Source organism: Myodes glareolus, chromosome 16 (genome assembly GCF_982192425.1).
Source record: "Myodes glareolus chromosome 16, mMyoGla1.1, whole genome shotgun sequence".
Classification (NCBI taxonomy): Eukaryota; Metazoa; Chordata; class Mammalia; order Rodentia; family Cricetidae; genus Myodes; species Myodes glareolus.
In genome coordinates, this window is record NC_142041.1 from 68,739,072 (window position 1) to 68,754,721 (window position 15,650).

Below are 15,650 nucleotides of genomic sequence, written 5' to 3' on the forward strand. Positions count from 1 at the left end.
TGTTTCAACTGTCCATAAGACAGAAGTGTCCAAAACAAAGTAGGGTTGGAGAAACAGCTCCGTGGATACAATCATGTGCTATGTAAGCACGAGGACACGAGTTCAACTCCCAGCACCCACATAAAAAGCTGGGTGTGGGCCATGCGCACTGATAGCCCCAGTGTGTGAAGTAGAAACAGAAGATAACTGTGAAGTGCTATCCACCAGCCTAGATTCGGGTTCAGTGGGAGACCCTATCTGTTGTAGTTTGATTATGAATGTCTCCCATGGACTTGTGTGTTTGAACACTTTGTCCCCACCTGGTGGCATTGCTTGGAAAGAATATGGAACTTTTAGAGGATGGGGCTTCGCTGTAATGGCAGTGGTGGCGTTGTTGGTGGTGGCAGTGGTGATGGCGGGGGCGGTGAGGTTTTATAGCCTGGCCATAGTTCCCATTCTCTGTAGTATGTGTGATTCTGAACTGGAGACGCCACATGCAGGCCTTCTTGCTTACCCCAAACAACAGACTATAACCTCAACTGCAAGTGCAAACTTTCTCCGCTCAGGTTGTTTTGGTCAGAGTATTTCATTCCAGCGACAGAAGAAGGAAGGAGGGCACTGCCTCAAAGCAATGAGGTGCAATCCGGTAGAACAGGACACACAGACAGGCGGACAGACAGACAGGTGGGCAGGGCCATACACACACTCAGACTCACGGATGGGGGGTAGGGTTTCATGTTTCAGATTAAGCATCACACATTCCAAAAGACAAGCCTTCCTTCTGATTACACCGACCATGCTGGGATCTCCTGTGGGCACATGGACATGGAAGCCAGTTTGATTTCATTGTACCTGTCCTCCACTGCCCAAGGACTCCCTCGGCTCTCGGGCATCTGCAGATAACAATGCCGCCCACAAACTTTTGTCTGTGACTGCCTTCCCTCTTGGAGCCTTTGCCATCGCTCTGCAGACAAGTGTGCTTCTCAGTGGAGAAATGCCACGAGACAGGCGGCAGCTTTCCTGGGCTGAAGCAGAGAGCAGCGGCTTCTCCTTTCCACAAGGACAGAAAGTCGGGCACAATGAATGCCAAGTGCTGCCTTGTGAATGACAATGTGGTAACATTTGAGAAAACAGCTTCCAGAGAACATCTGAGTCTATTATCAAACCTAAACTTTAAGTTTTCTTTCACACCAGTTCTCCCATCTTTTAAATAAAGGGGACAAAGCGGATGACTTTCAAGATGCTAACAGAGTCTCTTCTTGGAGACCTAAGCTCGACTTGGGCATAGTGCTGCAAGTACCCCACTTAGCTATGCCGTGGCACACAATCTCTGCAACACACCCTGCAGGTATCAGAACTAAGAGTCCCACTGCCCTTGCAGCCGAGATGGGAACATTTGTGCTGTTTTCTGAGGTAGGCAATTAGAAGCAATACGATTAAACCACTCGGGGCATGGGGAACTAAAAAACAACAAACACTTGGACATCAAGTCTCTGTTTACCATTTCTGTTCTTGGGGAAATGTTCTCTTCCCTCCCACGAAGGCTGGCTCCCCTGAAGTTAAGACAGACCAAATGGAGTTTTAATATTGTGAAGGATAACCCCATATCCAACTACCAACACTGGAGTGAAGGAATTCTGCCTGACACACAACAGAGCAACAGCCTCCATGGCGAAGCCACTGACACCGGGTCACTCCAGGTGTGGCATTAGCCAGACACCATATACACATCAAGCTGCAGTTTCGCATTTTTGCACATGCCAGAGATGGAAAGTGCATGCAATCAAGCAACATTCAAACTGGTGTGCTTTCACGTCTGAGACCAAAGGAAGCCAGTATTTGCTCAGCTTAACTGGGGATGTCTCCACAGCACGAGCCAGCACGGAAACTCCAATATAATGACATCCTTCCACTCACAAAGGTGAGCCCGGAGACACCGTGCACACCAATGACAAGCTATGCAAAAAAAAGCCTGTTCCTTACCTGGCCTCCCGTCTGTCCAGAGGGTACAGGACAAACGTAGGTACCACACTCTGGTGGTCTATCAACTACTGTTTATCACTGCTGTGTGAAGTTTTTCATACAAAAGAGGGATGAGAGGAAAACCCTCAGAACCACTTGTGCTAGCTCGGGACTCGGCTCCTCAGGTATGCAAACATTTCTCCACTGAGGTCATTTTTTTAAATATTAATTAGGGGAAAACATAAATTTTATTTTTTATTGTTTTTTATTAAGCTACACATTTTCTCCCCTCCCCTCCCTAAAACAGATTTTAAATACAGAAAGCCTTGAAGAGCACATTACATTTGTTACTTCTACCTAGACATCCAAGAAATATCTCAAATTAACCATGCAATAAAAAGATCTGGCCCACTGAAAAGTCAGTATTTAGAGCAAACAATACACGAATTGGTTTAGTTACAATGGTCAGTCCTGCTTTATGTATCTTTTATTCTCAGAGTAGTTGAGGTACACAACACCTAATCACTGACGAGCAGAAATAACCTCTTTCTAGGTAGATGCACTGACCATATACACTGACTAATTTAGTAGTGTAAGGAGCAAACACCAAGAGAATGGTGAGTATTTGTAAGACAGAAAAACTTTTGCTTTGTGTGTGTGTGTGTGTGTGTCTGGATGTGAGCAAGAGTGTGGTGTACCTGCAGTGTGCACACACCTATGTATGCATGTGTGTGCATGTCTGGATGTGTGCATGAGTGTGGTGTACCTGCAGTGTGCACACACCTATGTATGTATGTGTATGTGTGTCTGGATGTGTGCAAGAGTGTGGTCTACCTGCAGTGTGCACGCACCTATGTATGCATATATGTATGGAGGTATGTGAGAATGTATAGTACCTGCAGTGTGCACACACCTATATATGTATGTGTGTCTGGATATATGCGAGAGGGTGGGGTATCTGCACTGTGCACACACCTATGTATGTGTGTGTGTGTGTGGATATATGTTAGAGTGTAGTGTATCTGCAGTGTGCACACAACTATGTATGTATGTGTGGATGCAAGTTAGAGTGTGGAGTACCTGCAGTGTGCACATACCTATCTATGTGTGTGGAGGACAGAGAAAGCTGTTTGGTGTCCTTCACCACTCTCCCCCTTACTCCCTAGGATGGGATCTCTCTCCGACCATGAAGCTGGGCTGGCAGGCAGCAGGGCACAGTGATCTTCCTGTCCCTGTTTCCCACAGAGCAGGACCATGGCTGCACACGTGCATCCATGTGCATCCGCTGTTCAGGCCAGCATGAAAACCAAGCTCAGGTGCTCAGATTGGCAGGACACGTGTTCTCATTCCCTGAGTCATCTTCCCAATGTGTCCCCTCACCTCCCTTTTGCTTCTCTTTCACCGTTTTCAAAGAATCAAGCCCAAACCATTTTTGCTACCCAGATTGAAAAGAAAGGAACCAAGTATGCCACTGGCTTTAGACTTAAATGCTGCGCAAGGAGACTTGATAAGTGGAGCCCAGACAGGCATAGCTGAGATTGCTGCCATGTCTCGAGGTGTGGGAAGTGCCTTGCTCAAGGACAAAGGTGTGTGGGACGACACAGATTCCTAAAGACCAAAGAGCAGCAGGGCTCTGCAGTAAACCTTTCTCGCCAGTTCTATTTCCTAAGCCATTTCCTCTCAGAGGCAGAAACACTCCTCACGTGACCTCATCCTTTAAAATTACATCCCCCTGCAACTCAAGTGGCTTGACACTGTTAATTGTGTTTCTAGTATAGACAAAGAAAGACAGGCATTATTAACTGAGTATGAACAAACTTGAGGTTTGACACGTCAGTGCTGGCTAAACAGCAACTGCATCTCTCAGATGTGTGGCAGTAACAGTTTTTTTATCGACTTGACACAAGATGAGTCGTCTGGACGACCCTCAGGTAAGAGAATGCCCCCATCAAATGGTCTAGAGGCAGACCAGGGAAGCAGCAGCTTCTTGATAAATGGCTGAAGTCGGAGAGTCCAGCCCACCGGGTGGTACCATCTCCGGGCAGATGGTTCTAGGTTGAGAAAGAAAGCAGGCTGGGCAGGCAACGGCAAGCAAGTGAGCAAGCAGCCCTCTCTAGGACCTGCTCCAGCTCCCCCAGGTTGGACCTCTAGGCTGAACCCTGCCTGAGTTCCCTCAATGACAGATGTGTAAGCCACATAAACCGCTTCCTCCGTTTTGGTCATGGTATATCACAGCAATGGAAAGCAAAGTAGGAGAAATTTCCAAGTGTAAATTTTCAGGTTGTCACATCTGTAGGCATCTGCTGGGTAGGAATAAACCAAAAAGATAACTTGTAAGCCTAGAAAAGCACGTGGAAGGACGGGTTCTTCAGTAGAGCTTTCAGCAGGTGATGGTTAGGAGGCACCAGGGGGCCACGAGCTCCGCCACGGGCTGCCTGTCCTGACAGGTGTGGGGAGCTGTCTAGTCCTCTCAGCCTTAAGAGCCCACGAAACTAGAAGGCAGGTATAGGAAACTGAGGGGATATCTCGAGAGCCATGGCGTTTATGTGTTTACCACCTGGGGCCAGAAAGAACATCCATTCAAAAACAGGGCACAGTTCCCAGAATGTCCAGTCCAGTCTGTGCTTTATTCAGTAGCCTCAGCGGAACTCAGTTCAACGTGACAGCGCCCCTACCATCCAAGATCACTTATCCTGGCGCAGCAAGTCCCAGGTAAGAGAGATACAAGTTTCTACCTGGATCTGATGAAATCCCACATTCTGCTGACAAAGCCACATGCTGGCATTTTAAATACAACAGCAAAATGGATGTAGGGAAAAGCATACGACCTTATAAGCTGGGGTTTCTTAGAAAGGGCAGTAGAATGAACCAAGTCTATTACGGAATGGATGTTATCTGAGGGATAAGGAAAGTTGAGGTCACAAACTCCACTCAAGACACAAATGTTTGCCAACTTAGTTAAGATGATTCCCATATGGAAAGGAACAAGCAGTATCTTCTCACCGTGCGGAGACGAAGGCATGCATACAAAGCTCACATCACGACAGATGTGAGCATGGGCTTCTGGACAAGCGCGTACTGTAACAAAATATAAAACAGAACACTTCACCTAGCGAGCACTTCTAGCTGTTTAAGGTAGCCTGCACACTTCTCTGTACTTACCGCCCTTTGGTTTTCCCTGAAAGGCTTCCAGCCTTTGGTAAGAAAAACCACTAAACTGTTTTTGCTAAGTGCCCCTGATCTCTAAGCCTCGATCCCGCCGCTCACATTTACTTTCTTCTGGATTGCTCCTGGGTTGCCTAGTGTTTGGATTAGCACCTTCTCCAACTAGATGCCCGGGCTGGAATTTCTAGACATCTGACCCAGTGTCCTTCAGGGTCCTCACACGGCATCGGCCATCAGCTCCATTCCTGTCATGTGCCATGCAGTCTGCATACTGCCCTCTTGAGCGAAACAAAAAACCATAACATATTGTTTACTACCTGCCTTTTCACAATAAAAACAGTACAAAATCTCGCTGCCAGGCCTTTGGGGAGCAGAGGTAAACGAATTCGACTATTAGTACCACCCAATTATCCAAGTTTTGAACTTCTGTAAGGAGATGACGAATGCCCCGTCAAATATCTACGCGAACCAGTTCTGCAGATGAAGACCATGATATGACGCCATGGAAGAAGGGATGCTCTCCTGGGTGTGTGGGTATTCCCACGTGGCATCTGCACAAGGCCAGGAGTCCACCAGAGGTTTGAATCATTTCCCCATATATGCTCAGAGACATTTCCCCAGAAGGGTTTACTAGTCACAGGGCGTTTTGGAGATGATGCCTACAAATCTCTTGAGTGCCTCTCCATCAGAATTTTGCTTTATCCCAGTTTGATCAGGAGACATGAGCCTAATGTTCTAAATTCAAAATGCAATCCTCAACAAGAGGGAACAGGATGGCTGAGTTGGGGGAAGGAAGGAGTGGGAAAGCAAGGAAAGAGGTATCTTGATAGAGGGAGCCATTATAGGGTTAGGGAGAAACTTGGCATTAGGGAAATTCCCAGGAATCCACAAGGATGATTACAGCTAAGACCCTAAAGCCACAGTAGAGAGGGTGCCTGAACTGGCCTTCTCCTGTAATCAGATTGATGACTACCTTAACTGTCATCATAGAACCTCTATCCTGTACCTGGTAGAACCAGGTACAGAGATTCACAGCTCAGCACTGGGCTGAGCTCCTGAAGTCCAGTCAAAAAGAGGAAAGAGTGATAATATGAGCAAAGGGGTCAAGATCATGATGAGGAACCCACAGAGACAGCTGACCCAACGTAGTGGGAGCTCCCTGACTCTGGACCTGCAGAAGATCAAACTAAGCCTTCTGAATCTGGGTAACAGTTCTGTGGCTTAGGCAGTCTGTGGGGCCACTGTCAGCAGAACCAGGATTTATTCCCAGTGTATGAACTGGATTTTTGGAACCCATTCCCTATGGAGGGATACCTTGCTCGGCCATGATACGGGAGGAGGGGCTTGGTCCTACGGTCCTACCTCAACTTGATATGACAGACTCTGTCATAGGTCTCTCCTATGGGAGACCTCACCCCTTCTGAGGAGAGGATGGGGGATGGTTAAGGTGTGTGCGTGGGAGCAGAGGGGAGGAGAAAGGGAGGGGGAACTGTGATTGGTATGCAAAGTGAAAAAGAAACTTTTTTAATAAAAAAATTTAACAGAAACAATAACAAACAAACAAAATGCAATTCTCAATAGGTGGTATATTCTGATTTGGTAATAGTAATCTGTACTCACGAATAATGGTTATAGTACAGTTATTGGAAAATGGTGGATGAGCACAAGAACAATGTAAAGTTCTTTTTAAAAGCATAGCCACCCACTCTCCCTCCCTCCCCACACACAAAATTCATAAGGCAATTTGTGTCACAAAACACAGGCTTTCTTAATGAGAAAATGAAGCCCATATCAATGACATCACTGTTGGTCAAAGATAGGGAGTACTATCTGGGAGGTTTCCCCTGCTCGCCAGCTTGCTGGAGAGCGCTGGTTGGTGTAGCGGAGGGCAGCAGATCTGCACTTAAATCTCAGAAATCATCTGTGAGCATCTGGCAGAAAGAGACGGCTATATTATAAAACAATCAGAAACCAAAGCAATCTGTTCAGGGGCTTTCGCTCCCGAGTGAGAAGAGAGACTTCCCTTTCCTGTGTCTCCTGTCTTTCCTTGGAGACAGGGGAGGGGTGATGGGGAACAGAAGACACTAGGAAGTTTAACATCCTAGATAAGCATCCTAATCCGGCTCAACTGGACAGTGTACAGACTCCATGCAGCACTTTGGCTTCTGTGTAGCAAACAGAGGCAATAGTGACTTGCTGACTCGAATTTCTGAGATGGTGGGACAAGCAGGTGGGGGAAGGAGTTTCCCTAAAAAGATATTGTTCTACTGCATAGAGATTGTGTCAGTGACCTAAGAGAGCCACAAATCACACAGCATTAGTGTTTCTTCAACATGGTGAGGACATTTACAGTCTCCATACACACACACACAGACACACACACAGATACACACACAGACACACACACGCGCGCGCACACACGCACGCACACATGCACACACACACACACACATTTTAAAGAAAATGTGCTTTAAAACATTTTAAAATGTTAAAGTGACCTTTCTCAGTGGTCTCATATTAGCTACAGAGTTGGGAACCTGACAAGCTCAGGTATAACATGTATGAAACATTAAATATTTTCCCCAGGAACTGGTGGTCTTAACTGAGATTCAGAAATAAAAGACAGCAATCCTGAAGCCAGATACGGTGGCTCACATCTGTTACTCAAGTACGAGGGAGGATGTGGGGGAAGGACTGGTACGCCTGGGAAACAGAGGAAGACCCCATCTCAAATAATAAGTAAATGACAGAAATTTTGCTTTATCTCATTTACTTCCAAGCTCATTACAGGAGACCTTGCTATAAGGGACACTGGAGGAAAACTAAAAGGGTAGCAAACTCGCTCTGGGATTTTTACTGTACACAAAGTTTATGGGGCAGGTTACTTTCTAACTTTTAACTCAAAGGTGAGCTAGAAGTGAGATGTGATGGTACATGCCCTTGATACCGCTCGCTCCTCTGGAGGCAGAAGCTGGAGGATCTCCAAGTTTGAGGTCTGGTCCACATAATGAGACCCTTTCTCACACGAACAAACACACACACACACACACACACACACACACGCACAAGCATTCAGTGCATCTACTGGTCAAATACTGAACTATATCTTCAAAGGCTCACAAGTTTTTGAAGATCTAAAACACAGTCTTCATCCGACATCTAGTAAGATGACTTTGTTTATCCAGCAACTGATAAGCAGCTTTAAAACCCCAGGGAACAACTGGCACTGTAACACTTTCCGTTTCCATGCAGGGGTGAACTCATCATGTGTCATATGCCCTCCGGTCTAGGAGTACTTGGGGTTCATATCCCTCTTTTCCTTAGGTTAGCTGGTTTGGTGATAGAGTTCTTTAGCATTAAGGTTATAATTAGAAGTTATCACTCTGCATAAGCAAATTGTAATTGCTGTTTGGGTGAAGTCCAACAATTTTAATCATCAGTATCCCGGAAAAAGCAAAAACAGAACAAATGCCGTGCTCTAGATTAGCGTGGTTCAAGACCCCTTTGGGAGTCATGTATCAGATATTTACATTACGATTCAAAACAGAAGCAAAATTACAGTTATGAAGTAGCAACAAAAATAATTTTATGGTTGGGATCACAGTGTAAGGAACTGAGTTAAAGGATCGCAGCATTAGACAGGCTTGAGAATCACTGGTCTACATGACCAGTGTCTGCTTAACTGCTGGTTTTGTTTAGTGGTCAGGTAGGGAGCTAGTGTTATTACTGTAGTAGTCAATGTTGTAGACATATTTTTAGAACATCACAGATGACAAGGATAATAAATTATTAATATTCTCCCACAGACACTAGTGACTATGATGGAAAAAATCTCCGTGGGGCCAGAAACTTCCATGTATTTTCTGTATGTTCTCCTATGTGTTGCCTGATAGTCTTGAATCTTTGCACTCGTTTATGAAGTGGGAATTACAACGCCTAACTGTAGCGTCTGTCATTTTATCCCTGCTGGTGGCTGATCTGCTCCTATGTCTGTGGAATACCTTACACACATTCCTCACTTCTGGAGCTCCAGAGTCCAGCTGTGGATATTCACCCCGCTCACCCAGCTGTCGATTTGCTGACCTGCTTCTCCAGGCTCCCCAGGACTCTGGGATTGGATTGTTGGTTTCAAAACAAAAGATAAAATAAGTACAATCCATCCTTGTTAAATCAGCCAGAGCGGTTCAGTATTTCTCACAACCTAGGGGCCTCCCATCTACCTCCAACGGCAGCTCAGCCATCGACTTCTTTCATCTAGACTCTCTCCACTTCAGTCCTAACTCCCATGACACCGTCATGCACTAATATGATGTTATCCTAAATGGTCCTCCTGTGTTCACTCTTATATGAACTCGCCCACTTAGCCCGTTCTATACAACCAAAATGGTCTTTCCTAATGAAGGCCTAACACTGACCTCTATAAAATCTTTCTGATCATCTAACAATGTAACACAACCAACAACTCAATATGATCTTGTTCCTGCCTCTCCAGTGGCAAGTGCCCATCAACCGATGAGGGACAGGCACAGAATGGGGTGTCATTTCACGATCAAAATCCAAAGCTCTGCTCCAGTTGCAGTGTAGATGAAACTGAAAACATGTCTACACTCGTAAAGCTTCTTTTCCTCAACTTTCCCTAAAGATCAATGAAGCCTACATTTCCTCTTAGAGACACCTTAAACTATTTAAGGATTCATACTTAAATTAGCTCATTCCTTGTTCTCAATTCACAACTGCTTGTTCAGTAGAGGTCAGGTCTTGTCTTTTGTGAGCAGGCCACGTGACAAAGACCGCCATCTGCACAGGTGGCATCAACTCAGCACTCATGCCCTTGATTTAAACCAATACTGCCATGCCTGCTTTTCCATCCGCTCTCACTCTCGTAGGCTTGGTTTTACCTTCTGAAGAACGTGGGGTAATGAGAAACAGAGTACTTCAATTCTCAATGGAGTCTAACGTTCCTTATCGCTCCCCCCAATGAAACACAGATTCTTCCTGAAACCACTCAGACCACACTGGTCGGGTCCCACAGCAAGGGGCTCTCCTAACATCATCTCTGCCCATCGAGGCGGCTCAGAAGGGAGACAGACACCTTTCCTCTGGTTACTCAAAAGTACAACTCTTTGCAATGCTTGAACCAGCAGTCATTACTGCTTTCGTTCATACGAAGCTTGGTACTCTAGCATAAGAAAGGCTGCAAATGGCCTGTACTGACAGTCTGGGCTGCCAGTCCAGCCCTTCCTCCAGCCTACACTGCAGAGGACACTTAGGACAGTGTTCCAGGAGGAGAGACGGTCAGGAGAACAGCGCTAACTGACCCAGGACCAGAGCTGGGCTCCAAAAGCATCTACTGAACTCGCCTAGGTCCCAAGCATCACAAGCTGCTCTGAGCAGAGAGACACAGGAAAGTTCTCCGAATGGGCTGTGAGGCTGCCAGCACACGGTCAGTCACCCTTCCTGCAGTCCTTCCCGCACTGGCCTTGCCCTGCCCTGCTCCCCCACCTTCCCACAAGCACTTCCCCTAATAAATTGCTTGTGTGCTGAATTCTGTTTTGGCTCTTGCTTCTCAGGTGACCAAACATAACATAGCTGGGATAATAAACTTATACTTTCTGATACTAACAACCTTCAGATGGCTCTCAGAAAACTGGCATTTTTAAAAAATGTGTAAAACAGACCACAGGTTTGAAGTTCTTCCTTCTCCATTCCATTCTTCTTATCTTCAAAGGGACACTAACAATAGAAAAGCGGGCTTTTAAATAGGCATACAAATGTATCACTCTCCTAACACTAAAGCCTTTCTTTTAGTTATAAATTCACCCAGTTCCGATGAAACGGCAGACAGACAATACTAAATGGTTTCTTGGACTTAGTTATTTATGAGTCCATCTGTCTCACTGCACTACAAGCTTCTGGAGGGGAGCACCTCTCCCATTCATGTTTTAGCAAGTCCTATATCACTAGTACAGGGACTCAGTAGATACCTGCTGATGGAGGAAAGACATGAAATCAGAAAATTCAATAATGGGTCACAGAGATCAGGTTTGACAGGATTCCCAGACCTCCCCAGAGATATGGAAAAACAGTTAACATATACACGCCTACTGCTTTCATGTATGAACTACGGGGAATAAACTTCACGTTTCCTTTTATAAACTAGAGGAAGTTGAAGAACAAGGAACAGATTAAATAAGAAACACTACAGGTGATCTTAGCTTGCCCAGGAGCTCTGCGCCAGTGACACTAACAGCCTAAACCAACCGCCTGCTCTACGAGCATCCAAAACACAGTCTGGAAGAGGGAGAGGGAGCTGTAGTAAACATGTAGACAGACACACACGTGTGGATTACACACTAATTACAGGTCATATTTAATGACAGACATACAGACTTCTCCATTCTAATACATTTCACCACACTCCAGATTGACTCAAACATCAGCAGATATTTCTGACAGCTGTAATTATCTCTCTTTTAGGAAGCAGAAAGAAAAATCTTGTTCCTTTTTACCATGTGACTGAAAGTTTCCTACCACAAAGTATCAATCTACTTGGTCAAAAGTGAACATTTACTAAATAACTTAATGAGGGTAAACAAGCAGGAGAAAACGTTTGGGAATTACATTCTGCAGAACTTGATTCCTTCATGACTATTTGATTAAAAAAGCAATTTGTTTCACCAAGTGTTAGATGTTTATGATGATTACATTTTTGCTGCAACAATGAAAACAAGTGTATTAGTGCAGACCCCACACCATGACACTTTAAATAGCACTTCTCATAGCAGATTAATTCATCGAAATTACACCTTGTCAGTGGGGAATTTTTCTCTACATATTGATGATTTAAAACCCAATTAATTTTATCCTTACTGTTTAAGAGCTCACGACAATATTGGCTTGTGCAGTGAGCTTCTGCGTACGTCTAACGGCTGCAAAGAGTGGAATGCCCTGGAGACCTGCATTAGAAAACAGAAAAGCAGGAGTATTTTCTTCCCCCCTTTTCCAGACAGCACTAGAGGTGGAATCAAGCTGAAGTACAAACACGCAGGGCTGACATGTGCTTCAGTTGGTAGTGTGCTTTCCTAGCACACACAAAGCCCTGGGTTCTGTTCCCAGCACGGCATAAACTGGGCATGGGCACAGACCTACAATCTGTGCTTAGGAGGGGAAGGCATCATACTAGTCTGGGCTACATGAGACCTTATGCAAAACCAAAGTAAAGATATATCCTACAACAACCTGAGAATATAAAGTAATTAATTCCAGGTCTTTTACTACATATGAAAGACTCCATGGGCAATGGTGTGTAAGGTGGGTCCTATAGGCCTCCAAGTCACCCCCAAACTTCAGACAGACGTGGGAAGCACACAAACTCACAGTTCTTCTCTGTCAAGTTGCTAACATGTCATTTATCAAATGAGTCAGCCAAGCATACATATGAATCAACCTGTCTACCTGCTTCGGGGCCTATAAAACATTTCACAATGAAGCCACAGTGAAAACTAATCCTTAATAACTTAATTAAGTATTTGATATAAAAATCATAGAAAAGCAAATAATAACAAATAGTTGAACAGACGGAAGAGATATACGAAATTGGCAATTAGAGGTTAAACAAAGAGGCCTATAGTTTTAAAAAGTCTGGTGATGTGGCATCTGGATAGGGTAACATGTAATTTCCTAGAGAAGATATGCCCTCTACTTAATACAGAAAACAATGGAAATGTTAATTACAGAACATGAGCAGGTGGGAAGGGCCATTCATTCCCAGCCCCCAGGTACCATTTTCCTCATAAGCTGTCAGAAAGTATGTGAATAAATGCAGGACTTCTCAAGCAACTGCTTATCAAGTTTCATGATAATCATTTCCGGCATCAAATTGGAGAACACGCACGTGTTAATAATAAACAACCTGCCATGCAGAGCAAGCACTCCCATTCCTTCCTCATCTGACACGTGCCCACAGACTCTCCCTAATGCCCACTTGGCATTGTTCTAGTCCAGAGACAGAGGATGAACAAAATGGTCTCCAAGTCCTGAAGTTGGGGTATGTGTGTGTATGCGCGTGTGCGTGTATGCGCACGCACGCTTGTGTGCATGCTAGGTGCTTTCCACATAAGGCAGGATACAGAATCACTAAGTGTAATAACAGGGTGTGCGTGAGTGTATGCATGCATGTGAGTGTGTGTATATGAGTGTGGGGGTGGGTGGGTGGGTGTGCGTGTGGGTGGGTGGGTGGGTGTGCGTGTGTGTGCGTGTGTGTGCGTGTGTGCTGTATGCTTTTCACATAAGGCTGGATACAGAATCAGGAACAGGAATAACAGGGTGTGTGTGTGTGTGTGTGTGTGTGTGTCTGTGTGTTCTGGATACATTTAGAAAGAGGAAGGACAGGTGGTGTGGGAGGTCCTTCTGTGTGTGTTCCTCTCATTGGTTAACGAATAAAGAAAACTGCCTTGGCCTGTTGATAAGGCAGAACTTAGGTAGGCAGGAGGGGGGCGGGGGGGGGCGGAACTGGACTGAATGCTGGGATAAGATAAGAGAGAGAGAAGCCATGGAATCACCAGAGTCAGACATGCCAAAACTTTGCCGGTAAGCCACTGCTTCACGGTGATACACAGATTAATAGAAATGTGTTAAACTAAGTTGTAGAAGTTAGCCAGTAGGAATTTAGAGCTAATGGGCCAAGCAGTGATTTAATTAATACAGTTTCTATATGGTCATTTCGGGGCTAAGCGAGCCGGGCAGCCGGGATGGATAAACAGGCCCTCCTGCAACAGACAGGTGTTCTACTCTGCGTCCATTCTGCCACAGGAATACCCTTCAGACCACTAGGCAGGAATGAAGAGAAACTGAAAAGAAGAGGGGAGAGGAGGGAGGAGAAACTGCAGGCTGGAAGGTGTGAGAGAACAAAGTTGAACGAGAATTATAACATGACAAACTCTCTTCACCGTGGCTAATGTTCCTCTATCCTGCAAGTGCATGTGTGTGCATGTGTGTCCCACAGAGTGCATTGATGTGCACCTCAGAACACAACCTGCTGTTCAGTGACACGCACACCATGCTAGCCACCCATGAACTTCTGGCAACCCTCAACTGCGCTGCAGAAGAGCTGGGCTTGGAAATTCGGGTCCTTATGTTTTCAGGATGAGCTCTACCCACTGAGCCGTTTCCCTTGTCGAGATAAATCTTACAAAAGACATAGATGACATCAGCTAGACACCACTGAACATTTTGACACACTGAGGACTCTGTGGGTCACTAATGGCCTGTACCACTGTCACCTTCTTTTAAGAAAGTGTTGGAATTGTTAAACTTCTCTCTTCTCGCAGTCCCACAAAGAGGCGAACTGTAGCTTACAGACATGATTTGGCAGCCTCTCACCTAGGATCTACGCGCACTTGCCTCCACGTGTCACCAGCCTTACATAGTATGCATCATTCTGTCAATGCTCCTGCAGTTACTTCTGTCAAAGACACAGTAACGTTTTCTATGGCTACAACAGTTTCAACTATGGCAGCATCAACGCCAGCTCTACTTCCCAGAAGAGACAGACAACCCGAGAGACAACTCTTGCCAAGCGTACACCCTGTGGAACAAGATGGAGTGCAGCAGCAGTGAACCACGTGAGATGTCCCTACCTTGCAGGAGGGACGTCGATGTTAGAGGAAACCACTTTCCGCTTCTGCTCAAGGAGACAAATGGATCGAGTGTTTTCTTTCTCTTGCTCAAGGATCCGGCTGGCTTTTTTAGTGTCCGTTGCTTTCACGTCTTCCTCCATGGCCAGCGGGAACAAGTGGTGAGAAGTCTTCCGGCTGGACTCGCGCCTTAAGTCCTCAGGCTGAAATGTGAAGGTCATTTCTCTCTTAAAACTCCCCACCTGCAAAACACAACCCAGAAAAGAGATCTTACACAGCTCTGCCAGGCTGTGGTGAGGAAAGACCACACTCTTTCTGTTTGCGCTAGTTTGTGGCTTAGCTGGGGAAAATGCAACACAGAAGTAAGCAACTACCATCACAACCAGAAATAAACAACTAGTTTGGGGCCAGCCTGGTCTACATGGAGTGTTCCAGGACAGCCAGGGCTGCACAGAAAGATTCTGTCCCAAAACAACGGCAACAACTCAAGAAACGGCTTCCTTTCAAGAGATGAAAGCACTAGCTCTCTATGCGTTTGTACTGAAAGCCATTTCGTGCGTAAATGAAGAAAGCTAGAATGCAACAGCTGGTATGCAAATGCAGACTGTCTTTGACTATTAACACTGACCTTAGTGTCCATGAATAAGGGAAAGGCAAATATGAAACCAAAACTCAGTGAGTTAAATCCCACTGTTTCCGATTTTGGAACCATTGGGGAAAAATTAAACTAAAGTTAAAGTTTTTATAAGCTGCCATTCAGAAACCAGCTCAGCAGCAAACTGATTCAAGCCTTGAGTACAGCAAGAAGAGCCTGACTCTCCCGCCATCAGGAATCTCTCCGTTCACCAAGAGGTCATTTCACAGACACACAAGCCAGGCCGTCCTCCCTGTGAGCCCAGGGAGTCTCCC

General features: G+C 45.5%; 1 protein-coding gene across 1 annotated transcript in view; it reads right to left on the reverse strand.

Moving 5' to 3' along the window:
* Znf704 (zinc finger protein 704) overlaps window positions 1-15,650 on the reverse strand; it is a 189,363-nt gene that overhangs the window by 124,047 nt on the left and 49,666 nt on the right. Inside the window, exon 2 of the mRNA XM_085677385.2 lies at window positions 14,745-14,983. Within this exon, the coding sequence (XP_085533511.2) occupies window positions 14,745-14,983 (239 nt within the window). The remainder of the gene's footprint in view (window positions 1-14,744; window positions 14,984-15,650) is intronic.